The 27,596-nt window shown below is 39.4% G+C and overlaps 2 protein-coding genes across 2 annotated transcripts in view; both read left to right on the forward strand.

Moving 5' to 3' along the window:
- Nucleotides 1-795: 795 nt before the first annotated feature.
- Nucleotides 796-21,582, forward strand: ttk (ttk protein kinase). The gene is made up of 25 exons (XM_080038888.1): nucleotides 796-870; nucleotides 1,438-1,525; nucleotides 1,630-1,852; nucleotides 2,032-2,138; nucleotides 2,387-2,530; nucleotides 2,646-2,760; nucleotides 2,850-2,931; nucleotides 3,040-3,149; nucleotides 3,635-3,713; nucleotides 3,879-3,969; nucleotides 4,102-4,324; nucleotides 4,755-4,861; nucleotides 5,123-5,266; nucleotides 5,365-5,525; nucleotides 5,645-5,790; nucleotides 5,888-6,014; nucleotides 7,751-7,843; nucleotides 7,948-8,105; nucleotides 8,702-8,853; nucleotides 8,970-9,094; nucleotides 9,484-9,558; nucleotides 9,653-9,829; nucleotides 20,034-20,130; nucleotides 20,630-20,715; nucleotides 21,331-21,582. The coding sequence occupies exons 1-25, from the start codon at nucleotides 856-858 to the stop codon at nucleotides 21,397-21,399; spliced, it is 2,994 nt and encodes a 997-aa protein (XP_079895014.1). The 5' UTR covers nucleotides 796-855; the 3' UTR covers nucleotides 21,400-21,582.
- A 1,024-nt stretch (nucleotides 21,583-22,606) lies between these two features.
- The window catches only part of bckdhb (branched chain keto acid dehydrogenase E1 subunit beta), a 64,807-nt gene continuing 59,817 nt past the window's right edge, over nucleotides 22,607-27,596 (forward strand). Inside the window, exons 1-4 of the mRNA XM_080039223.1 lie at nucleotides 22,607-22,810; nucleotides 24,131-24,208; nucleotides 24,725-24,793; nucleotides 27,189-27,322. Coding sequence (XP_079895349.1) covers nucleotides 22,615-22,810; nucleotides 24,131-24,208; nucleotides 24,725-24,793; nucleotides 27,189-27,322 — 477 coding nt within the window. The 5' untranslated portion in view covers nucleotides 22,607-22,614. The remainder of the gene's footprint in view (nucleotides 22,811-24,130; nucleotides 24,209-24,724; nucleotides 24,794-27,188; nucleotides 27,323-27,596) is intronic.

The following is a 27,596-nucleotide window of genomic DNA, read 5'->3' on the forward strand; positions in this document are numbered from 1 at the left end:
GTGCTGTTGGGAAATTGAGGGAACGACAATGGGTGTACAAACATAATTTAATCTGTGGGACTAGTTTTGTGTTTCTTTAACAACATATGAAATGTTTATTTATATACAGATAATGTTTAACTCAAATGCGAAAGTGCATCCAAACTACAATACAAACGAGACTTATTACATTTTATTGTGACCTCAAAATATGATGTTTGTCCCAGTTTGTTCTATTTTATAGCTAATTTTATTATTCTAGCCAACCGGTGGAATCCATTTCCCCTAAAATATCATTTGTTACTAGTAACCTGGCAAACTGTTGACTTCCTAACATCACACATACATTGGTGGAATGGCTGTTATGTATGGTCTGGCTGTATGAAACTTAATGAAAGGCTGATGAGAAGAAAAATAATATCTACTTCCCCTAAGTACAATTGTTTTGCATTCATGGACACGGCTTGGCTTGGCTTGGCTTTCCTACATGCAGGGTTTACCAGACACATAGCAAGGTCACAGCTTTTAGTAGGCTAGGCTATATAATTTCTATAGAAAAAAGTTTTTAGAAATATAAATCCTGGAAAATGAAAAAAAAACATATGAAATCTTAAATACGTACATAATGCACTGTGGTGACTTGGTGTGTGAACGATTTGTTACCATATGTGTTACATATTTAGGTACATGTCTCGTCTGCATGGTAGTTCCATGGGTAGTTCTCGCGATTGAGGGCTCGTTTGCGAACCTAACCATGTCGTCACCACATCTGTCCAATCAGCACACGGCTTGCACGGAAGTGGCACATTTGAAAGCTGGCCGTTGAAGTGGAGCCGAGTGGAGCCCTTTTCCTGCGTCCTCAGTGAAAAGGGATAAATGAACAGAATTACGGTAAGATGCCATTTTAGCAATATCCCATTCGTATGCTTTTACAGATGCATTTATACTGAGTTTGCGCGACCCGCAGGGTAACCTATTCGCTAACTTGACATGCCATCGTTAGCGACGCCGTAAGCTAAAAACATGTCAGCTAACTAGCTAATTGAGCTAACTTAGATTTGTAAACAAAAGAGAGTAGCCTAAATAGAAAACGCTGTACACGAATTTGTATTAAATATGCCAGTGAAACTTGTTTAGTAGTTAGTATGTATAGCTTGTGTCTAAATGAAAGTCATACTGCAAGTCAACATTGTGGAAGGAATAATATCCACAAAGCAACTCATTGTGGTTAGTCGACGTGACAACAGCGTTTTTGGATTAGTCTAAACGTTACTATGTGCATTTACATTACAGCCTTCCTGGTACAAAATCATCAGTTACCAGTTGTCATATCAAGTTAGGAATCATTCAATCTTTATTATTTTAAATGGGTTTGGTGCCCTTAGTTCATATCCAAGAGAAGTCACACCCCTTATCTGGGCTGGGTTGATGGAATCTGCATCTCCCCCTCAATTTCAGATGGAGGAAGAGGAGCATACGGACCGAAAGCTGCAGTTTGCCATGCTCTGTAAAAAGCTCAACAAAATTAAAGAGCATCTCAGGGAAGGTAATGATATGCCACTATGCCCAGGAGCAGTAGTCACTGTATGATCCACATACATTCGTATGTATGCATCATAAAGTCATCATAACATCTTGCACTTGTTACAGATGACACCGACAATATTAACCAGATTATTGACTCAAACTCACCTGAGTCGTGTCGCTCATATTTGACGGACCTGGAGAAGAAAGGGGACCCTCACCTGAATGGCAACCACCTCACCAGACTCATTGACTTCTATACACGAGTATTCTCCAGTATGCCACTAGGGAGACACTGTCAGAATGAGAGCTACGCCAGGATGTTGGTCAGATTTGCAGAGCTCAAAGCGTAAGTTACCGGAGTTATTACTTGTCTATAAGAGATCTTTGTCGTCTTTCTGGTTTTAATACTGTGTTCATCAGTAGATTGGGTTGGTCAGATTGAATATATTCTTGTGATATATGCTTTTCAAACAACAGCAGGGTGTGCATTTACGATATTTTTCTTTCCTCTTTTTCTTTCGTCAGAATTCAAGATGTCAGTGAGGCGGAGGCCAACTTCAACGTGGCAACATCTCACAGCCAGAACTTTGCATTTGTTCACATTGCGCATGCACAGTTTGAACAGTCTAAAGGTAGGCAGATGTGCTTTTTGGTGATTTTTATACAACATGATAACTCTAAGGGTGTCACAATACGTACAAATATATCGATTCATTATTGGCGAAAGAACAAATAGCTCGATGCAAAACCCAAACATGGACAAACTTCTGTAAAAAAAAAAAAAAAAAAAAAGTTGTACAGCATTGCAGTTGTACAAAAAATATGGGGAAAAAATATGTTTTCCCTGGAATTTTCAGTGTCTGTTTTATGATCTTACCAGGCAACACAAGGGGAGCCATTAACATATTGAAGAATGCTATTGAACTGGGTGCCAAACCAAAGGAACTGCTTGAGGCTGCCTTGCAAAACATGCAGCCGGGAAAAACACAATTCTCCTGTTCAGAGGACAAGGAAAATTTACCACGTGAGTATTTATTCATGTTTCATACCATTGAATACTTGATTGTTGTACAGCAATTCAGACTGATACATTGCAATATTATCACATTATATATTAATATCTTTTTTGTGTCTGCCAGTATTTTCGAACAGTCATGTGGAAGATTCGGTCAAAAAAGGCTCAGCACTGCCAAAAGTAAGCAGGATATCGGATGGGACAGGCGAGCTTCAGCTCTCCAGTATTTTTGGTTTAGGGTAAGAATCACACAACAGCTTCCCACGTTTCATAAGGCCTCGGTTTGATTTCTTGAGTGTGACATCTTGTGTTAATGTTTGGCCTGCAGGACAGAGCCCCTCGGTGGGTCATCAGATGACCAGCTACCAGGCTGGAGATCTAGATCGCAACGCAAAAGAGCAGTTGGCATGGTGAGAGTTACTTTACAAATCACTTGACCATGCTTTTTCTCCCCAAATAAAAATGACCTGAAATGAACGACCACATGACTCTTGATGTTCTGACTGTTTGTATTCCAGCCAATGAGAGTTCCCATCGTACCTTTCTCTATCCCAGAAAAGGAGGATGATGATGGTGACCACTTCAGTGTAAAGCCCCCACAGAGAAGTGATGCTTTGATACTGTCCAGGTAGTTCTCTATTATAACAATGTTGGTTTCTAAATGTCTTTAATTTGATTATCTCTTGAGGAATGCTATATAAAGACATTATTGTTACCAAATAAACATGTTTTACAATGTAGTAAATAAAGTTTGCTTATAGTATTGACAGGTTAATAATGCATACACTGTCATCCTGCTTGGGACACCCAATGTCCCTTGCAGGGATGGCAGTAGTGCCCCAAATGCCACGATAGAAAATGGTTATAAAGAACACATGGTTGAGTTCAATCCAACAAAGAGGAGTGCTGTGTCTATGTAGCTGAGAAAATATCTAATCTGTGTTTCTTATCTGAGAAACCACAGGACAGGACAACCTTTGAAAATGTATTGAATCCTCATACCATTTGTTACATGCCGTTCAATTTGCTTTGCAAATTCCTGAATATTTTAATTAATGTGAAATGATTCATTAAAATTGGTGTTTATACATACATTGTTTTGTTTTCTCTTAGGCAAAATTCTGGTTCAAATGTGAACTCGGTATTAAGGCCATCATCTTCGAAGAGAAATGCTGTCGATCGACATTTTCAAGTGAGTGTAAACAAGCTAAAGCAGTTTGGGTCTAACAATGTCAGAATTAACACTCAAGGGTTTTCAGGAGTTTTCGTCGTTCACTCTACTAAGCAAGAATGTTTAACACGGTCTGAATAAAAAGAAGTGTAGTAACTTTCTGTTATATCTATGACGTGTTCTTAGCGTCCAGCTGTCAGCCCAGATCAACTCCCTGTGGACTCAACCACCACACTCCTTCACACACGTGATACAAGGGACTCCTCCAGAATGGAAGGTACTATATGACCACGATATCATGTTAAACCTAAAGTCCTTCAATTAATACAACGTAAAACTGCGGGAGCACTGTGTGCCCTTTTAGCTTTTTGACTGTTTTAACGACTTTTGTTTGTTTTTCCCCTGGCAGATATAACGTACAACTTTGAGCAGGTCATCAACACAAACTCCCCTGAGTCGTGTTTGACATACTTGATGAACCTGGAGAAAATGGGCAACCCTCATACTAACATTGGCCTCCTCATAAAGCTCAAGGACTGTTATTCTAAAATCTTCTCCAAGCTGCAAATAAGACAGTTCAGCAAGAACATCAGCTACGCCAGAATACTGGTCAAATATGCAGAACTCAAGGGGTGAGTGTGGATGAAAATACTTTATCTGCATCAAAGTCTGGGGTGGGGTGTGTGTTGGGGGATATTTAAAGGCAAGCGTTGTTAACGTTGGCTGAGGCAGGTATAAATTGAGATTGTCATAATTTTAAAAGCATTATCTTCAATTATTATTATTATTATAAATACCGAAAGCTCAGCCTATCATTTTAAATGTATATTGATAATGTCACACTGAACCATTTTGGGAAACCTTTTATTTGAATCATTCAGACGTGACACTGTGAAGTCAACCCTAATATGTTGATGGAAACTCAATCCCACTACGATTGGGAGAAAAAAAAACAAAGAATAAAATTGAAGTGTTGGCCCGCACATTGTTCAGTTTTACATCAAAGTTTTGTCAGGTGCTTTTTAGTGTATTAATTCAATTTATTTATTTTCTCTTTTGAAGGATTGATGACCCTGATGAAGCCCAGGACCAATTTACATTTGCGACATACAACTGTAAAGGCTTTGCCTTGGTGCACATAGCACATGCCCAGTTTGAGGTTTCTCAAGGTAGAATGGCTTTGTGTTTATTTTAGTTAGTATGTTATAGATTTACTCAGAACATTTGTACACAATGCACACATTTACACACTTACAAAGATATCTTTCATGGAATGTGCGGTGTTTTTTGGCTACATTAATATTAAGAGCACAAATATCAACTGAGTTTTTGTTCCATAGGTGCCAGTGTTCTACAGCCTCTAACTTTGTTTAGTCTCTGTCTGTAAAATATATTCAAATTATAATAATTCTTCCTTTTTTTCTTTTTAGGTAATGTAAGCAAAGCGACTTCCATTCTGCACAAAGCCCAGGCATTACATGCCCGGCCAGCAGAGCTCCTGGAGTTGGCCATACGTAACCTGAAAGCAGGAGTGAAACAGCTGGTGCCCCCCAATCATGAAGAACCCCCCACGGGTAGAGATTTTATTCAAGAGGCTTTCATCATTAAATTAACTTGAAATATGTTTTGATTTTGTATTTTACTGTTTTTCTTGTTTATTTGCCAAAAAAAGGTGTTCCGGTAAGTGTGTCTACTTGTGTGGGAAACCAGGATCTTCAGCTACCTGTTCGGGTCCCTGTCAGCCGACCAGTGGAACAGCCTAAACCTGTCGGCAAGGAGACCGCATCAGAGTGGAAGAGACCAACTCTGGCTAGCCGCCATGTTTCCCCAGAGGTCTGACCACACTCAGTTTTTTTTAATGGGTTTCACACTAGGCGTTTACAGCACAAAATGCTTCATCGTATTGCTGAAATTATTCGAAAATCATTTATTCCAAATAATTGACTTCCCAGGATAAACGCACAACACCTCCTGACCCCAGGGCTGTTTCCCGTGTGCTGGAGTCCCTCCCCACTCCATCCCACCATCTGCCCTCCAGACTGAACCCACAACCAGTCTTCCAGACACCAAACAGCTACAGGAACCCCTCTGCTAACAGGTATTATCTTGAACTAAGGAATTCTCTTGTTTCTTCACCCTAGCTTCTGTGTTTACCACTATAACGTCATCCACTCCATCTCTCTCTCCCCCCCCAGCTTTATTACTCCGGTTGTAAAGAGAGGCCCTGAAGTGTCTTCCTCTGCAGTGGCCGCACACAGAGCTGGCCCTGTTCAGCAGCCGTGTACACCCCTCAACCAAGCACCACCTTTCCAAACTCCACAGGTCCAACGTGCTCATGCTCTATCTTTGCCCTTATGTTTTATACTACATTAATTTTTTTTAATGCTGAAACCAAACACCTTTTGTAACTCATTAGGCAACAATCACCTTCTCAGAAACAGCAGGCATGCAAACTCGTCACCTTTCGGCGAAATTCGCCGTTTTGGAATCGAAATTGGCCATCTATGTGATTCGTGGAGATCCGTTGAGAAAATATTTTTTGGAGGGGAGGGGGGGGGGGGTCTGATGGCCAGCACTGTGTGTGTGTGGAGCGGAGCATGGACATGGAGTGACCATAGTGACAAACTATGATTGACGGATGTTAACTCCTATCATATGAGCTTTGACGGTCATTTGGCCAATCAGGAACAGTGTTTGTCATTGAGGGGCGGTGACATCAGTCAGTCAGAGCGTCTGTAGGGAAGTTAAAAAAAAATTCTCTCCGAGTCATCGGAGCGTTCAAGCAGCCGCAGTATTATTATTTTACCGTGTTAATGTGCCTACTAGTGTTGCCACCCGTCCCGTTTTTCCCAGAATTGTTCTCTTTTTTTCACCAGCTGTTTCCTTCGTTCAGTAGTTAAGGCCGTTTCACACGGGCCGAGGCGTTTGTTGCGCCAACTAATGCATTCTCAATGGAGGGGCGAGCGGGGCCGGGCAGAGAGAAAGTGCAGCGGGCAGGGGCGGTCTCAACGATCTCGGGGCCCGTTTCAAGACCCAGTGTGGGGCCCCCACTTTTTTTTTTTTTTTTTTTTTTTTTTTTTTTTAATAAATAATGCTTGTGCATGCTCCCTGCGAAAATAGAAAAAAAGATTGTGGAAACCATTTGGTTCATATACGGATTATGAGATAATGGGCCCAGCAATTTTCTTCTCAAAGTACACCAGATTGATGAATTTTACTTTAAAAGGTTGCATTTTTTTCTTCCGGGGGAGCATTCCCCCGGACCCCCCTACAAGGTACAGGGTTCCCACCTCAGTCTCCTTATATATCCTACTGTAAAAAGCACTGTAGGTGTTTATGGTTATTATAGGTCATTACACTGGTCAGTCTGAACTGGTAGCCTAATAATGGCCGAGCCCTCCGCCCCAAACATCAAGTGTCCCTTTTTTTCCTAAATCCAAGGTGGCAACCCTAGTGCCTACTCGGTTTATGTGAATCACTTTTTAAATACATTCACAGAGTTTGCCAACCGTTGTTTTACAGCCATTTGCATTGATTTATGCGCATGCTGGTTAACGGCCGCGGTTGGCGGATTGTCACTGCAGATTAACATCCAGACCCCCCTACCGGTGTTTGTTTTCGGACTTCTCACCTTTTTCATGGCTTATGAGTTTGCATGCCTGAACAGGCATAGTGACCTGTAATAAGTTGTATTTTTTTCTTAACTGTGTATGTGTCTGTTAGTGATATGAAAGTTAAAAATATCAGTCTTTTTCTGCAGACGTACTTCTGTTTCCATCAGAGCTTCAACAATATCCAGAATCTTATGTTAATGACAATAAGATAACAGGGCCTTCAGTGTAATAAGCATGGATGTATACAATAATAACTTTATTTATAGAGAGCCTTTTCAAAAACAAAGTTACAAAGTGTTTGAATAAGCAGAGATGAAATGCATTATAAATCCGGCCTTGTAAAAATGAATATAGCTTGTCCTGTAGTATAAGATGCAGAAAAAGCCAATAACCTACACAAGTTCTCATCTTAAATTGACTTGGTTGACTTTCTTCTGATTTCAGTCTTCCTTTTCTGCGTTGTCAAATGAGTCCATAACCATCAAGGGTAAGCAGTTCTTCATACTGAAGATGATTGGACGTGGTGGCTCCAGCAAGGTAAAACACTAATGGGGAATTCATATTGTGTTCCAGTGTGTTGTACACTTTGTTGTCTGCTGCTATAAGTGTTGACTGTTTCACATATTTTTTTTCTGCCCCAGGTATACCAGGTCCTGGATCACAAAAAGCAGCTGTTTGCTGTCAAGTACGTGGACCTGGAGGAGGCTGATGCTCAGACCGTAGAAAGTTACAAAAACGAGATTGAGCATCTCAACCGCTTGCAGCAGTACAGCGAACAAATTATCAAGCTGTATGACTAGTGAGTACATGACCCATACATACACGCCTGGCAAAGGACACTTTTTTGGCCTTTTCTTAAGGTGGAAAAAATTGCATTCTAGTTGCGTATTGTTCAGTTACATTTGTATACAGAATCAGAATAGTTGCCATGTCATTTTTCCACATATAAGAATTTTGCCTGAGTGTGTTGAAGCATTCAATAAACAAAGAAATAAAAAGCATTTACTGCAAAGTCAAGAATATAAATAGAACAAAGAAAGATTTACAATAAAGTTATAAAATGTATGGGCAAAATATCTGTTAATAAAATAATAGGTGTAAAGTTTGTGCAGGAGTTCAGTATAACGAGTCTGCAGTGTAGAGGGAAATAAATAAAATACCAATGTGGTGAACCATTACAACAATTATTCCCTTATTATTTTAGAGCAGTTATTAAACATAAGATGAAGACAAGATTATTTGAAACATTTGCAAGACTAATAGTAAGATTTTATGAACCACTTAATAATTTGGAACATTTTAGGAATGACTGTATAAACAGAAATGGAAGTGAAAAAATGTTTCCTCTTTATGTCTGCTTGTAAAAAGCCCTGACGGTCATATATTTGTTTTTAGTGAAATAACCAACAGCTACATCTACATGCTGATGGAGTGTGGAAACTTGGATCTGAACACTTGGTTGCGAAACCGCAAAACTGTGAATCCGCTGGAGAGGAAGTTCTACTGGAAGAACATGCTGGAGGCCGTCCAAACCATCCACAAACATGGTGTGTTTGTATTTCTTCTTCGCTACTGTTAACCTAATTGATTCTCTGCGTTACGACACACTGAAATGATCTGAATTTCTAACCATTCCCATTACATACGTATGTTTTCTGTGCAGGAATCGTCCACAGTGACCTGAAGCCCGCCAATTTTGTCATAGTGAATGCTACGCTGAAGTTGATCGACTTTGGCATCGCAAACAGCATCCAACCAGACGTAACGAGCATCATGAAGGATTCCCAAGTAAGTGAATAAATACCTTGAGACCTTTAGCACGTAGTCATGTAAACATGTAGCCCTGGTGACTGGATAGAAAGTACTTAACTGGAAAACAAGGAAATCTTGGTGTAAATGCACTTGCGATTCGTTGCTTAAAAACTGAGCAGACAACCAAGATATTCATGTTTAGGGATGTCCTGAAAACCATTTTTGGGCTTCGGAGCTTCATTGTGGAATATCCCTTTTAATATTTTAAGCATTCCAGTCAGCCTAATACATGTTCAACAACTGACAGCTGTTTTTATAAATATATGAAACTGGAAAGAGAAATGAATAGAAATAAGCTGCCAGATCTACAGTCCAGGTGGAAATAGCAGCCCTTGCTATGTAAGACATGATTGTTTGTCAAACAGGTTGGGACCTTAAACTACATGCCCCCTGAAGCCATCAAAGACACTTCATCAAAGCCAGGAAAGGCACGCTCAAAGGTACTGTACTAAGTTAATTCAACACTCACTTCAATAGTTTCTCATTGCAGCACCATTGTGGAAAACTTTATTTTATCTTCTTTTCATCCCAAAGATCAGCACCAAAGGTGACATATGGTCCCTTGGGTGTATCTTATACTACATGACCTATGGGAAAACCCCTTTCCAAAGCATCACCAATCAGATCGCCAAGCTGCATGCCATCATCGACACTACCCATAAGATTGAATTTCCTGACATCTCCGAGAAGGACCTGCTGGATGTATTGAAGGTGAGAGGCCACGGATCAACCCTGTTAGGGCGCACTCACACTAGGGCCGCTGTTCCGTGCCCGAGCTAATTTGCATACTAAAGTCTAGAACGTTTGGCTAGTGTGACCACGCCATCCGTATTCCAGCACGGAACACCCCTTGGCCACGGCACACTTGGGAGAGGTGTGCCAGAGAGAACGGCACAGATGCTAATGAGATGACACGCACGGATATGCAACCTGAGCTGGATGACGTAGTCCATGCATGACCCTTCTTCCCCACAACAATTGTAAACAATGGCGGCAAGAGTTTCACAAGTGGGTTCCGGTGCGATCGCGAAGTGGAGAGTTTGCTGGAAAATTGGGCCGGCGACAGTATTCAGTCGAAGCCATGATCGCAGCTGGATAAGACCCACACAAATTCGGAGGTGTTTGGGGCAATCCGCGACTACTGTTGTTCTCCATTGTTGTTCTACTAATTCCGGTAGCGAGTACGTTTGGTGATGACGTATGTATCGTATTACGACGTGATGGCGTATGTATGATAGAGCAATCGTGCCCGGGCCGCGGCCTTTGGGAGCAGTGCGACCACGGGCCAGCGGGGGAGTGGGGAGGGGGGTATTACGATTTCGACTATACAGGTCTAATCTAAATGAAAAGCTATTATCAAAAGTCTATGAGTTATGTCCTCTCAAACTCCTGGTAACCAACTTGTGGCACAATGCTTTAATTGTCTATCATTCCTCTATAAAGAAAACTCTCCCCTCACCTTAGTCCCCTGTAAGAGACGCGAACCCCGGCCTCCTTGTTTAAAAGTGCGGCATTTACCCTCTAGACTAACCTGAGTTTTACGTCTAAATAAAGTACAATGTCCAATATATAACACTGTGTTTAAAAATCCCTATTTTAACAGAGTCACCTCTGCTTATAATAAGGTCGACCTCCGCTAAACTATAAACCTTTTCTAATATTGTTATCAGAAAATCCTTCTCCCGTGTTCACGGAAGGTTTCAATATTGTGTATAAGTTATTAGAAACTTATTTTGTAACCCACCCTCCTAATAAAATAGAACAAATATACTATTTTCAGAATATAAACATCTAGTTTAATCTGGGAAGGTATTTATGACCTATTCTTTTAGTTTAAAGATTAGGTGTATCAACATATTCTCTCTTTACAGAGAAGTTAGTTGTATGAAGTTGTGTGTGTTTTAAATCAGTAATGTGCCGTCGTGTAGAATCATACTGAACTTACCTCTCCGGGGACAAACCATCTCTTTGAAGAAAAAACACTATACCTAAGGTCCTGCTGTTCCAGTTATAAACTAATTCACAACTGAGGCTTTCAACATTTAAGGGATTTTATTTACAAAATACAAGAGAGTATAGATAATACATAAAATGGACCAGAAAGGAAAAGAAAAGAGGGTGTATGCCTATAACTCATTTAATAGAGTTAGTTTGACTTGGTTCTCGTTTCTAAATTTGTTGTAACTCTTGAAACAATATCCAAACACTTACGTGCCTGTACATATCGTTCACCGCGCTACAAAACTTAATGAATTACAAGGAGTTAGACAGACATTGTACAACATGGCGGTACGCACTAGCGCGTACAAGTCCCAGTGCTACGGGCCCCATATAACCATTAGTGTCCATCTAACCCCCTGCATCTCAGTCCGTTTTTCTAGTTCTAAAAAATTCTTGATCAAGTCATTCTTAGTGTCAAGAGGTTCACAGATGTGTTTTTAAAAGACTTTGCCTCTAAGTACTTTGGAGTATTTTGGACTCACAAAGTTTTTCTAAGTTTTTCTTCTGCCTCCATGGTTAAAGAGACAGATAGAGTCTGCTGGAACAGAGAGTAACACACAAAAAGCGGCCCCAAAAAGCCTCAAAAAAGCATCAAAAAGCCCTATCATCTCCCAAAAAGCCCTGTCCTGCTTCAAAACAGGCTCTTATATAGTGAACTGAAAACCAATGAGACTTGGAAGAAGGAGGAGTGAAAAAGGCACAGCTGTTTGGGGGAACCCCGGTAGACCCTCCCTCTACTCCTTGCTACTGTATGGCCATATAAGGTCCTTCCCCCTATTACTTCCTGTGACCCTATGGTCCTCCCCCATCCTCTGGTCAGAGGAGTATTTACATTCTATTCTGTTTCATTAAACATTTCCTACTTTTACGTATGACAAAAAGAAATACAAATGTCACAATATATGCACAAGTAAAAAGTTACATCATGTTCCATTATCACTTCACCCTCTCATGAAACTTATTACTTGTAAATATTCAACCATTATCGGGACATCAAACACCCTCATAATACAAATCAAAATAGAAATAACAAAAAAAACGTTTTTCTTTTTCTAAACTGATCCATAGAAAATTGCATTAAATCACAAGCATAAAATAGAATACACTATCCAGAAAAAGGATCTACAAAAAAGAAAAGCATAAACGTAATAATATAGTAATTATAATATTCATAACGGTAAAACCCAATTCAGAGAGCATAAACACAACACCAGATCAAAAAGTTAAAATAAGTAAGTGACGGATTACCAAAAACCTGTTCATATAAAAAAAAAACTAAAGATAATATAAGCAACCTCAAAGGATATAGGCCTACACAATACTAAAAGACTCCCCTCAGTTACATAGGCTAATACAACCATGACACAACCGTACAGATGAAGAAACATTTAGCAGAACACATTAGAGTATACCTGTAAGAAAACCATGACATCCTGACACCATTCAGAGTAAAGCGTTCATCAGACAGTAGAATCAAAAGTTCATAAGTTTGTAATGTCCAAAAAATTTAAAAAACACAGTCCCACGACGATCTTAACTTTAGAAGGAGTCTTTTAGGCCTTTTGAGCCCTTTCTTCAATCACAGAGTATGTAGATTAGTCAGTTTTTGAGTGTCTGCTCAATATGCAAGATGGCAACCCTTGTCTCCAGGTTTACACACTTTGATATCTTCTCCAGGCTTAGCATACAGGACATCTTCCCAACAGTCCCCAGAACTTCTGATCTTAGAATAGTACACCTGCCCCTGGCCCACATCATAGAAGACTTGTTGCTCCCAGTTTGAGAGCGCAGGAAGACAGGCAGATGCAGAAAGGCCCACTGCATGACAAGAATGACGCCACAGCAGGATAGAGTTGATGGCCCCCACCGACTGTTAGGAGTGCCATGGAACACAGCACTCAGCAAACGAACGATTCTTCCCCTCCAGGAGACATGGTGTAGTTCACCCAGATGGAACAGGAGATGGTCAGGTTTGGAGGTGTCACAGCCTGAGACGTAGCTATCAAGTCAGGCCTATGTGTCAGAGGTCTAGTAGGCCCAGAAGTCTCCCAACTTCTTCTGCAGACTAAGAGTCTATGGTTGTGATATAATAGACTACTCAATGTAAGAGGAAAATGCAATTCACCAACTAAGGCTGCTGATAAAGTTGTATTTAGGGCTTTTAGAAAGGATCCTATTGATTCGTATTGGAATATAGAGAGCCTAATGCTTAGTGAAGAGGCACTACAGCCATCTGTCATAAGGAGAGTGAGAATGTCTCACCATTGAAAACTAAAAGGAAAGTAGCAAATCAAACTTAAGTAATCCATCAAAAAATAATGATAAAAATAAAGATAGAAACTGGTGTTATGCTCGTATGCTATATTCATAGGGTACTCACATAATATCAAGTAGCAAAACTAAAATCTTCTATAATAGAGAACAATAGAAATGAGCAAATCACTCACAATTTCAGTAGTAAATAAAATGAAGATGAAAATAAAAGTAACAGTGAAACTAATATCACTGGTATAACCCTTTTATCATTTATTTCTTCATCTAATTCAAAATATAAATAAAAACATCTAGGTAAAAGGCACTTAGACAAACAAGCCCCCAGATTTTATTTCAAAAGCTGAGATTTGCAGTAGATTTTAGGTTTCTGGGTATCTATATGACATGCAATGAAATAAAAACTAAAAGCTGATACTCCATACTCATGTTCTTAGCCACTAAGGTAAAACAATCATAATAACTTATTCTCCCAAAGGCACACATCTTTAATTAAGGCGAATCACCCCCAGTGAATAGGGATTTTCCCCTGTCTTTTAAACCAAAGAATCCAGATGTTGGATGAAGCCAGAGTTTAGAACTTTAATTTATGTTTACCACATATTAGTCTTTAAAGATTTTACACCATAGATTTCGGACACAATTTCTTTGTATTTAATAAATCAAAAAATACTATGTAAAAGCCTACGTTTTAGAAATGCACCGTTGGCATGTTTTTAGGAGGAAAATGTCTCATAAATCAAACTAACAACAATATATAAACAAATGTTTGTGTAAAAACCTCTTAAAATAGGGCAATGAATGACACTGGGAAGTCTAGTAGATGCCAGTGGTTTGGAAGCCGAGACATTTTATTCAGACTCGGAATATTGAGAAAACTTGATCAGAGAAAACTGTCGTGAAAAAAAATAAAAAATAAAAATAAAAACGTGAATTCTACTGGTAATCACCGATTTTATCTACAATAATTTAGTGAATTAGGACCATACCCCTCAACACCGCTGCTTAACATATAAACTATGCTATGGCATAACAAACATTTTCATCCACACGCTAATTAAAACATGATACATTCCTTATGAGCCACTGTGGCTGTAGCCGCAGCACTCTCCCCTCTCTCTCCCCCTCTCATGCTCTATTAGACTGTATCTCTCCGCCGTGATCGATCAGAATAATTTACATGTCTTTAACACTTCTCCCCTTCAAAAGGCAATCATCTAATGTCCGTATCCACATAAATCAGTCTTTATTTTGTGTTAGTTTGGAATATTTTCGGCGTTTTTTACCATTTTATTTTGTGATTTTGAAACTACCCGCGGCAACCAAAGCAGGTCACGTGATGCCTTCTGGCGAATCAAATCAATACGCGCACCAGTCAAACAGGTTGCGCTCACTGTACCAAATCACTCCTCACACTTTCACTATTGGTTGCTAATCAAAAGCAAATGTCCATATTATGATTCGATAAGATTATACTTGAGATACAGAGCTTTCTAACAGTACCATGGTTATTAAGAGTCAGACAGCGGTCGCGCTGCTGTATGTTACGTTAAAATGCTCACTTTTGGCAAAACCTTGGAGCAAAACTCAGACGCCAGGAAAAAATAAAAAATAAAATTAAAACATATAGTAAGAAATAAACATTTAAAACGCTTATTTTTGGTCCCTTCTTTCACATTAATATGAAAGAATACATGCCGTGGAAGCCAGAATAGACACAAATCTCAAAATTGACCCGTGCTAAACAATAACCCCCTACGTTTTTTCCTGTCGTATCTTGAATTAAACAAAAGAGAAAGGTTGGACTGACAAAAATAAAGATTAACAGGTGCTCCAGCCAACCTCACAATGGGCTGTCGGACCGGAGACAAACTGCCTATACGTTTTCTAAACTCAAACCAAAGCCGCGAAAACAAGTTAACCAGTCCCATCCTTTCTAAGAAACAAAAAATAGCTGAGTAAAAAAACTTTCTACGATAGAAAAGACTGTGATTATATAAACAGACTAAGATAAAAAGAAAGAACACACTATACTATACTAAAGTAAAGGCAACTTGTTAAAGTTTTAAACTCAAAGAGCACACGCACCAGCTGTGTCTTCAAAGGTAAGCTCAGAGTGTGTAGAAGGAAGGAAGGATAGATGCCATAAAATAGGGCCACTACCGTTAATGCCAATATGGTCTTCCTGTTTTTCCTCTAAGGTGTGATTTCCCAGGCACGGTCTGTGGGAACCTGTAACAGTTTTTATACCCACGGTCTACTTCTCCTCTTTACACTCCGAGACCAGAACAAATGTACAAATGTATTAAACATCTAAATAAAATAAAAATAAGAAATCGGTCCCCGGGGCAGACAATATTCCACACGGCATTGTGTAATGTATATTGAGCTAAAAAGGGTTCAACACTGAATCAAGGAAGAATGAGATAAGGTGTCTCCACTTTATTTAATTTCTCAAAGGAGTATTCTCAGTTGTATCTTTAACTCATCAACCAAACACAGTGTTGACTCTTTTAACTCTGGTGTTGTATGTGCATTTCGGAATGAGAACAAAGTTCTCTTTTAAAATGAACCACATGTTATATGTGTCCAGTAAGTTCTACAAAGTTTGTGCACCAGAGTAACTTATCGAGGCCATTTCAATGGTCACTCAGGTGTGTGCATTTTCTTACTCTTGATGTAAAATCAAAAGTTTTCTAGCCATTTCTCGGTTACCAATAGACTATCCTGTCTGACTGCTTTAACAATCATTTTTAGAACATCTATTTCTCTCATTGAAAACCCAAACCATAAAACCTTAAACCTATATTAAATAGATTACTTCACCTTTGTAGGCTAAATGACAAAGATTGTCTGTGAATATTTTGCGAGTAGTTCTACTGCGCTAATTTCAAACTGTTTCTATAGCCTACTGCTGACTTGTTGCGTCTCTTCTCTTTGCTCTGAAATACCATTTTCCTTTCTCTACGAATGTTTAATGAAAATAAATGCCTGAAAGACTCCCACTAACGTTCATGAGGTTTTTAGTGTGAGCGCAGCAAGTAATAGTGTAAATGGAAAGCTTTGTCTATTTTTACCATTTTTAAATCCACTAAAACAGAAGACATGCCTAGTGTGCTTCAAGTGAAAAATTATATTCCTGTTTTTATCTGCTTCAAAATAAAAACCTACTGACGTCTGCTATTAATCATGCTTTTTAATGTGAAGGCGCAAAGGAAATACCCCGTTTGCACAAACGCGAACTTTACTGTGGTAACGTAGAGCGCACTATTTAAAGTGAGAGCCGTGGCTGTCCCGTTTACAAAATGTAAGAGTTTGTTAAATGTTAAAACACAGCGAGCACCTGTTTCCCCATCTTATCAACGGATGGACTCAATAACTTACTCGTATAAGACTATTTTACCCCATATTTGTCGAAAGTTGATTTTGAGCACTCAAAGCTTTCTCACTGTAGTCTAGAATTGCTTTTTTTCCTGACAATTTAGAAAACCCTGGTGAAATGGCTGTCACCTCTGCTCCCCCATTTTATGACTCCCTGGATGCAGACTCCATTTTGGTTTCCCAAAGTGCTGCACTCACAGCCTTTTTTCACACCAAGACGTGAAATGGACGCGAAATGGAGGAGAAAAGGAAGAATTACCCTCTCAAAAGTCCCTATTTAGAAAATAAATTAGGCTACTATACCACAATGGTTTTCATCGGGCATTGATCCTAATAGTTTAACATGTAAATCTATGTGTACCATTAAAATAGTCAGAAACTTTAAAATCTACTATTGTTTTGTGTAAGAAAAAATTCTTAAAGAGGTTGCTCTCTCCTCTTGTGGAAGCCGTATAGGCTCTCTCTATCTGTTCCTGTATACAACAGAGTTAAACCGCATCCATCCTTAATTGTAAAGTAAGCTACAATCTAGCCACTAAACCAACAAAAACAAATGACAGGTGAGTAAAAGTGAAACACTTTTACTATATATGGTGGTAACAAGCCTTTTATTTCCTTTCTTGGATTTCTTGGTCGTGCACTAACTGATCAGATTAGCTGGACCGTCACCGCGTTCTGGATATTGCCTATCTCAATTCCAGTGAGAAAAGGGAGTTATTATATACTTATCTTTTTAAAAATATCCTAACGCCTGGCTTCGATTATTACAAACTAATAACCACAAGTACTTGTAACACCTAAACTTAGTACGCAGAACTAATTGAACTATCTACTAAATCCCTTTCTGTCTACTTTGAGTTTTATCTCAATCAGAAAGCGCTTTTTTACTGAACCTAGTCTATAACATCTTACCTAAACAGTTCCAATCTCCCCATTTTAAACAGACGATTCCTACTTTACATAAGAAAGCCGGCCGAGTTTTTAGAGGAAGACCAAATAGCCTCCTGTCCAGTGTATTAGTTACTAGATTTAAGTAAAGCAGAAGAAACAAAAAACGTAATCTCCAATGGTGCTGGTTCGTGCGTTATATTTTTATTAAAGGAAATTGAACGCAAATTGGAGACACGTCGTATTCTTATTCCTTCTGGCAGACTTCAATTATTTCCTCGGCTTGTTTTCGCCGGTTGAAAAAGACTCTCTCCCTCACGGGAGTTTCAGGTCCTTGTATTTTAAGCTCGGAAGAAAGTTATTTCTCTATCCCTTGTACTATAATACACAGTTATATGAAACTAACAATCTAACTCGAGCCCCGCGAAATTGGGCGCCATATTACGATTTCGACTATACAGGTCTAATCTAAATGAAAAGCTATTATCAAAAGTCTATGAGTTATGTCCTCTCAAACTCCTGGTAACCAACTTGTGGCACAATGCTTTAATTGTCTATCATTCCTCTATAAAGAAAACTCTCCCCTCACCTTAGTCCCCTGTAAGAGACGCGAACCCCGGCCTCCTTGTTTAAAAGTGCGGCATTTACCCTCTAGACTAACCTGAGTTTTACGTCTAAATAAAGTACAATGTCCAATATATAACACTGTGTTTAAAAATCCCTATTTTAACAGAGTCACCTCTGCTTATAATAAGGTCGACCTCCGCTAAACTATAAACCTTTTCTAATATTGTTATCAGAAAATCCTTCTCCCGTGTTCACGGAAGGTTTCAATATTGTGTATAAGTTATTAGAAACTTATTTTGTAACCCACCCTCCTAATAAAATAGAACAAATATACTATTTTCAGAATATAAACATCTAGTTTAATCTGGGAAGGTATTTATGACCTATTCTTTTAGTTTAAAGATTAGGTGTATCAACATATTCTCTCTTTACAGAGAAGTTAGTTGTATGAAGTTGTGTGTGTTTTAAATCAGTAATGTGCCGTCGTGTAGAATCATACTGAACTTACCTCTCCGGGGACAAACCATCTCTTTGAAGAAAAAACACTATACCTAAGGTCCTGCTGTTCCAGTTATAAACTAATTCACAACTGAGGCTTTCAACATTTAAGGGATTTTATTTACAAAATACAAGAGAGTATAGATAATACATAAAATGGACCAGAAAGGAAAAGAAAAGAGGGTGTATGCCTATAACTCATTTAATAGAGTTAGTTTGACTTGGTTCTCGTTTCTAAATTTGTTGTAACTCTTGAAACAATATCCAAACACTTACGTGCCTGTACATATCGTTCACCGCGCTACAAAACTTAATGAATTACAAGGAGTTAGACAGACATTGTACAACATGGCGGTACGCACTAGCGCGTACAAGTCCCAGTGCTACGGGCTCCATATGACCATCAATATCAGTCTATCCCTTTGCAGAAATGTTACAGTGAGTTAAACAGACACTATACACATGGCGGTACGCACTAGCGCGTACAAGTCCCAGTGCTACGGGCCCCATATAACCATTAGTGTCCATCTAACCCCCTGCATCTCAGTCCGTTTTTCTAGTTCTAAAAAATTCTTGATCAAGTCATTCTTAGTGTCAAGAGGTTCACAGATGTGTTTTTAAAAGACTTTGCCTCTAAGTACTTTGGAGTATTTTGGACTCACAAAGTTTTTCTAAGTTTTTCTTCTGCCTCCATGGTTAAAGAGACAGATAGAGTCTGCTGGAACAGAGAGTAACACACAAAAAGCGGCCCCAAAAAGCCTCAAAAAAGCATCAAAAAGCCCTATCATCTCCCAAAAAGCCCTGTCCTGCTTCAAAACAGGCTCTTATATAGTGAACTGAAAACCAATGAGACTTGGAAGAAGGAGGAGTGAAAAAGGCACAGCTGTTTGGGGGAACCCCGGTAGACCCTCCCTCTACTCCTTGCTACTGTATGGCCATATAAGGTCCTTCCCCCTATTACTTCCTGTGACCCTATGGTCCTCCCCCATCCTCTGGTCAGAGGAGTATTTACATTCTATTCTGTTTCATTAAACATTTCCTACTTTTACGTATGACAAAAAGAAATACAAATGTCACAATATATGCACAAGTAAAAAGTTACATCATGTTCCATTATCACTTCAGGGGGCAATCGTACTGGAGCACGGAACAGGCAAACTTGCCTAGTGTGAGTGCGCCCTTAGTGTAATGGGGTCACAAAAGATACTAATAAATGTTATGTTTCATGCAGTATACAGATTTGACTTTTTCTTTCTATTTTGAAGTAACGTAAAAATATTAATTATTATTATCTGGTTGGTTGTTACAGAGGTGTTTAGTGCGAAACCCCAGAGAGAGAATCTCCATTGCAGAGCTGCTGGCGCATCCATACCTACAGCTGAAAACAGAGGCATCAGCAGAACCAGGTACACAGACACACACACACACACAGCTATACTTGTGTGGTTCATTGACGTAATGCATTCTCTAGCCCTTTACCCTTACCATAAAAAAGACAATTTTTTACAATTTATTTTTTATCAAGCAATCTCGTTTAGTGAAATGTCATTGATGCCCTGGAGGTAGCCCAAATGAATGACATTATGGCTTGATCCTACTTACAGCAGCAGCAGTTGTGTTGTAATACATTGGATAAGTGACACAACACAACATTGACAGTTCCCCCTGCAACCAATAGCAGAGGCACAGATCTATTGACTGTTAATGACTTGCAGTAAGATAAAATGCTTAATGTTTGAATTTGAAAATGTCACTTTAGACATATTTGTAACACTTTATTTTTTTTTTGACAAAAAAGTACGTTAATTTTTTCCAATGTATTTTTTTTTTGGGGGGGGGGGGATAAAATGTATTCAGCCGTTTCATTGGTTATCAGATGTTATATCTGCCTATCATTGGTTTCAGAGCGTCCATTTAACAGCGATCTCCAGAGGATCTTAACGGACCTTGCAGCCCTCCAGTCTCCAAACAGCATCATCCGCGCAGCTAATGTAAGATTCACCAGAACCCATGCAGGAAGAACTTTATACATTCTCTCCATCCACTTGTGCATTAGTATCCAGCTGCATCCCCGGAGAACAATACTGAGGCGGTGTGGGAGTACTGGTGCGGGAGTACAGAGGCTGGGCGGAAGAGAATAAAAATAAATTTTGAACGTTATTTAGACAAATTATATTGTTTTGTTGATTATGTTCAGGCGTCACAGCTGGGTGGTTAGGGCAAGGGGACAGGGAGAGGCTAGAATATAGATAGAACATTAGATTAGCCACGGCGCTAGCTCCACTCGGCTAACGGAACACTGCGGCAGCCATCTTGAGAAGGTCACGTCTAACAATAAAAAAGACCGCAGACCGATAGGCTACTAAATTTGTGTTATTTATATTGTTTTGAGGATTAGATTCAGGCATCACAGCTGGGTGGTTGGGGCAAGTGAGTGACGTAGCAGCAGACATGTTATGGAAGCTAAATAGTCAAAAATCACGTCTGTCACATCACTTCCGCCCAGCCTCAGTACTCCCGCCCCGCCTCAGTATTGTCCTCCGGGGCTGCAGCTAGACTCTACTCCACTTGTTTCTTACCATCTGTGCTTTATCTGCTTTTTACAGAATCTGGCAAGGATGTGCAGCAGCGGCAGAAGGTTGGATGTCGCAGAGTGTGCAAAGTCCTCAAACTAGTTTATTTTCTTTTTTGCAGGTTAGGCCTCTTAAACACTTGAGTAGAGTAACAATATTTTTAATTTGTAAGATGTAGAGCTAACAAATTTGTATTGTTTTTTTTCTCCTTCCATTTAATCATCATATATATATATATATATGTTTTTTTTTTTTTTACTTACGTCCTCTGATAATAAATGTATATAGCACTGTCAAAAAAAACTGTATTGTTAGTTGGTTTTTCTAAAATAAAGGATAGGTTATTTGACCAAGTATGCCCTGTCAAACGTGTTTCTTTTTTGGAAGGGTAGGGTAAAGTCCCATTTACAAATGGGACTTTACAGTTGTGGTATGGTACATTTGAGCATATACACTGGAAAAGGTTTTAGTGTCAAAAAAACATATGCCTAGTTGCCTATACACCAAGGTAAAGAACAGTGGGTCACTGTTTCCTGAAAGATGAGTGAATTCAACCTGCACAGCTGTAATAAGCCTGTCGTCCAAATTACATCATTAATAATAATTACGTCATTAAATGTAGTTTTAACTCTTTACGATGGAAGGAAAAAAAAGTTGTCCAGGACAAAAACTGAAACATGAGGGTGACATTCAGGGCACCTGCATGTGTTCGGACCACAAACGGGGTCGGTCTTCACAATCTCTGACCATGCTCACCGCCCACCTTCCTGACCAATCGCAGCCTTTGTCTGCTCGTGGAGGCTGACAGGGAGCGGAGGCAACAAGAGGTCTCACTCTGACACTATTCCCGGGCACTACAAAGAGCCGCAGCTCTTTTCCACACAGCTGCTCCTTTCTTTTCCCCTCTCTAACTAACCTTCGTTTTACTTTTTCGACGTGTCTCTCTCTTTGTAATAGTTATTAAAATTTTTACACGAATACACATCAAATGTAATTTAAATAAAGATATATCGTTTCAAACCCCACAATCTCTCATTTCTATCGCAAGAATAACGAATTCATTATTTGTATCTTGACCTGGTGTGGTGGTATATTAGAGAAATGAACTTAGGATACAAAATAATACAAAATAAATTATACATAAATAATTAAGACTAAAGCATCCCGATAATATCAAAAAAGTAACCAAGGAATAGGGTGGGATTTCAGCTCAATGACAGGAGGATATAATACATAGTGGTGATGCCCTCGCGCTCCTAGACGATCTTTGCGCATTGTTTCATCCTTTGCCCTTCCTGTTCAGCCATAACAACAGTGATGGCGGCTGCTGCGCGGTTCTTCGTCCGAGGTTCACACTCGAAACTGTCTGTCTCCGGTGTCGGTACCGGGGCACAGAGCTCTTTTGGTGCCGCTCTGCTGAAATTGTCGCCGGGCTGCAACTCCCGCACGAAAACACAGCGAAGACATGCAGCGCACTTTACCTACCAGCCTGACCCTGTACCTACACAATATGGTGAGCCGGCTAACGCTAGCTGCGCGAGCAATAGAGGAGAGGGGCACTGGAAGTTTGAATGAACCAGCTGTTAACTGTGACGTTGTAGAAATTAGCAACATTTAGCAAAGTTAGGAATTCTGGGTTCAATAAGGGGGAAGGGGACATGTAGTAGTAGACTCAAATAAGTACATTTTCAACTATAAATATGAAGTTTTTAGTGGGAGGTGACCATGTTGGAGACACATTATTATTCAAAGCAGAATTGACATATATTTTAATTATGTAGCGTTAAACCTGTAGCCTTCTGTCTGTTTGTGTGTCAAAATGACTTACATAGGACCACTAGAATAGAGAGCACAGGTAGCCTACAACCCTTCGTGTATCCAACCAGACACTGTTCACAGTGCTGTTAGCTTCCTTACTGAAAAGCCAACTCTGTGCGTGTGCACTTGATGTTTCAACTTACCACATCACACATGTGTTAAGTTCCATATTGGACCAGGATGGGCTTCAAACTAGAAGTGATGTCATAACAAGTAACACAATAAAATAATCCAAAATAATGTGTTAACCTCAGGTTAAAGGTCCCTGTTCAAATAAAGTTACATTATTTATATCATGCAGATGAACTTTAAACAGTCAAATTCTATAGTATAGCAGATTAATTTAATTTGTATGAGGAATCGTTCAAATGCACTAACTATCATAGCCTCAGCCTGCATGAACATCTGCACAGTGATAGGCCTACTCCAAAACAGCCAAGTCGAGCTGCAATAAGCAAAACACATTTTTGATTGAGCTGGCAGATATCTATCCATGATACCTGCTGTGTTTTAGTGGATGAAGGAGTGATGCTGATGAACTATTTCAACAGCTAAGTCCCTTTTATAAAATGTCAGTTAGCTTATAAGCTCCACTGCCTGGTTAAAGGTGACACAGACTTTGATAGGTCAAGTCTGTAACTGACCTATCAAGCAGCACGTTTCCATTAGAATAGCTAGGCAGTAGATGGGTTAATACTTTGCAATGCATTGACAATACATGTTTGCTGAACAAAAATGGGAATGTTGGGGAAGATGGGTGATTTTTATTAATTTTTAAAATGTAATTTAAAGCACTGCTCGCTTGGTGCATCTTGTCGGTACAGCATTGAAATGCAGGCCTCATCACCTGTTTGAGACAGTCCTCATTGCTAACATTTTATTTCCTCAAAGACAAGCGAGTCATGAAAAACAACTGGTGGTGTCATGATCCGTTTTGTAACAATAAATGCATTTGCATGTTTTGATTGAGGTTTCTTGAACGTTATACTGTATATTTATCTTTAAACCTTTTTAGGACCCACCACGAAGATGAACCTTTTCCAGGCTGTTACAAGTGCCTTGGACAACACTCTGGCCAGTGATCCAACAGCAGGTAGGATGCCAAAACAGGACATGGTATTTTATCACTGATTTTCGATGAAAGTCTGTGAAAAACCATTATTTTCAATGGACGTGTTGAGGCTTTTGAAAGAACGCGCTGGCTTTTAAATCATTGTTTACAGCCTTGTAATACTAGTCAGGCAAAACATCTTTGTTTTCCACGTTAGAGATTTTTTACAAAACATTTCAGCTTTTATTTAAGAGATGAACATTTTCTTGCAGTGTCTGTGTATGACAAAGACATAGAAAACTGTTTAGCTACGCACGCTATATTGTGTCAGATATTTAAGACCTATACATCAAGTTAAACAAGACAATCTACTAAAGGGTACAAATGTTGCTTGATCAGTTCTCTGAACCAAACACAATTAAGCCCCAATTAAAGAGCTATTAGGCGAGACACGTGGTGTGTTAGTATATAGTATCATACATATACTAACACACATCCAGCGCAGAATGTAAAGAATTGCCATTTTCTCGCTGACTGCATTGTGTTTTTGCCCTGCAGTCATCTTCGGGGAAGATGTTGCCTTTGGTGGAGTATTCCGATGCACAGTGGGCCTCAGAGACAAATACGGTAAGATGAATCATTCACATTTGATTCCCCCCACTGTAAAAACCTGCTGAGTTTGCTTTGTTTAAAGAGAGAGAGGTCATCAAGCTGTCCTTCTGTCTGCTTCACATATTTTTGCCACTAGATGGCAGCAGAGGACTGTGAAATGATGTCACCACGTCCTCTCACATTAGGTCATATTACTGTGTTCACCTTAAGGGCCTGACGGATCTGTTTGCACTCATTTGTTTGCCGTAGCAGGGTGGCCTGCCAAACCTGATACAGTAAGATGATGTAGCACGTCAACGCTCACCATTGTGAGTTTGGTTTGGAATCCACTGTCTTTATTCTGGGCCCTCAAATATTGTTTAAATGTGAAATGATAAAGTCTACAGTTTAGTAGGACAGTAACAGACAAGACATTTTTGACACGTCACAGCTGGTGTATTTAACAATATAAGTAGAGGCTGATTGGTCCTAGCCTTTTACTTGCTGACAAACAAGAATGTATTGACTCTCCGTCTCCCCTTTCAAAAGAAGCTGGCGCCTCCTGCTTGTTTCCATAGCTGACCGACTTACAGTTAACAAATGTCAATTGCTATATAATCAATTTGTTTTCTGTATAATAAAGGCAAATGATTGGAGAAGGCATTCATCTAAGAAACGTTAATGGTTGTAAAAAGATAAGATAAAACATTACTCAACCTTATACATAATGCAACATCTATATATTTTTTTCTCCATAATAGCAATAAGCAGCCAAATGTGTCCTCAGCTAAACTCAACAGGTCAATAAAACAGAGAAAATGTGCTCGACACTATTTAATCGTTTTAGTTTTGTTTTTGTTTGTTTATTATGGTATAAAATAATTCGATGTGTTCGATGTCAGTCGAATGATTGCCTTCCTGGTTTTGAAGTTATTTTTATTTTTCCCTCCTCTTTATAATAGCTAGGAGACTGAAACCCACACCACGGTAGCCCGGCTTTGTCTTTTGTTTTCATTGACGTCAGACGTGTTGACCTTTTGGAGAGGGATCATTATTTTTCCATCTCATCCGTGTGTACAGTGACGAGCGCTAAGCTGTTTTTATCCCTCTCACTACTGAAAGGGATGGCGCACACCTCCGCCACCCGCAGCCATTACACAGAACAGAGGTTAATGCACAGCTGACACTATATGAATGGATTTTTTTATTATTATCATTATTATTTTTTTCTCTAGGCAGATGCATTCACCTCGGTGATCCAGCTCTGTTTGAACACAACAGCTCACGTTGACTCCAGGCTCTGATTAGCTTTCCCTAGTGTGTGGAAGCAGCTTTGGTGTCAGACATCACTGAATATAAAGCTTACCCTAACACATTATTTACTTATTAAAATGCATTCTAGACTCCAGGCACGTGTTTTTATTTTATTTTCCGAAATACAAATGAACAGGCAAAAAGTTCAACACAATTTGTTAGATAATAATATAGAGGAAAATATACTATACATAGTTGGGAAAGCAAAATATTGCAAATACAGACATGTTTAAAAAAATAAAATAAAATAATATATATATTTTTTTTAAATAAATAGAATATGAGGACAGCTAGGGAAATTTGTTACAAGCAACAAACAACAAAATGATGCATTCCTAACATATAAATAAATGTATAATTACATAAATGCAAGCACACATATTCAAAAATGCATACACACACCGAGGGAAACTGGGGTCCACATGTATTATTTGTCAGGCATGTCACTTTCACGTGAAGCTGCATATTTGCGGTGGGCTTCTCTGCAGGCTGCGCGGCCGGGCACCACATTGTGATCACTTAAGTGCTCAGTCCTCTGGGGGGGTTTGTGGTGCCGCGGTTGCTAATTGAACTTTGCGAGAAGAACCAAGCAGGGCACACGAGGGGAAGCAAGACAGAAAAAGACTGCTCTGGCAAATACACAAAAAAAAAATGACATCGAAAATATCACTCACTTGCTAAGGTTGTCCCCACTCTTGTGGCACTTTTTCAGATTATAGGGTGGGGAATGGAAAATAGTTTTTAGATTTGTTCTTGTCTCCTGTGTTTACTCTGCGGGGTGTGTGTGTGTGTGTGGAGGAGTCATCAGCATGTCACTTCATTTATTTTCGGACTGCATGGCATTTTAAGAGAGAGCCTTCCTTGCGATCGCAACGCTCAAGTGTTGCGGTGTGGTGCTTTTGCTCTGTGGTCAAGAGGTCCCAAATAAAAATTGCAATCCAATGTGCTGCTCAGTGATCTCACCCCGGATAAGTGGCTGCCACACTTTTAGCCTCAAACCTTTATGATACAACAGTTAGCTACCTCAAACAGTAGCATTAGCATATGTTTGCCTTTTTGTACTAGTACATCATATGCTTAGTCTTTCTCTCCTCCTCTGTTCTGATATCTCCCCCAGGCAAGGACAGAATCTTCAACACTCCCCTATGTGAGCAGGGGATTGTGGGTTTTGGTATTGGTGCCGCTGTTGCTGGTGCCACAGCCATTGCTGAGATCCAGTTTGCTGACTATATCTATCCAGCCTTTGACCAGGTAAGCATGGCTGCCACTAATGTCATTGTCGATTCCCTTGCTGATTCTTCCTTATTAAATCATTTTGTCTATAAAATGTCAGAAAACAGTCAAAGGGGCCCTTTCTCATTTCTTTAAGCCCAAGGTGATGTCCTCAAATATCTTGCCTCGTCTGATCAACATAGGTATACATCATGACAATAAAAGTCTTACTTGTGGGAAGCTGGAAACAGAAAATATTTGGCATTTTTGCTTTAATAATTGACCCAATATTTGACTCTCAAAACAGTAAAGA

This window comes from Ammodytes marinus (genome assembly GCF_949987685.1).
Source record: "Ammodytes marinus genome assembly, chromosome: 13".
Taxonomy (NCBI): Eukaryota; Metazoa; Chordata; class Actinopteri; order Uranoscopiformes; family Ammodytidae; genus Ammodytes; species Ammodytes marinus.

What these genes read in the sequence shown, in the direction of transcription:
- ttk (XM_080038888.1), top strand. An exon ending in CACCTTTCCAAACTCCACAG is followed by an intron (nt 6,015 to 7,750) that starts GTCCAACGTGCT and finishes TTCTGATTTCAG; the next exon opens with TCTTCCTTTTCTGCGTTGTC. An exon ending in GCATCATGAAGGATTCCCAA is followed by an intron (nt 9,095 to 9,483) that starts GTAAGTGAATAA and finishes TTTGTCAAACAG; the next exon opens with GTTGGGACCTTAAACTACAT.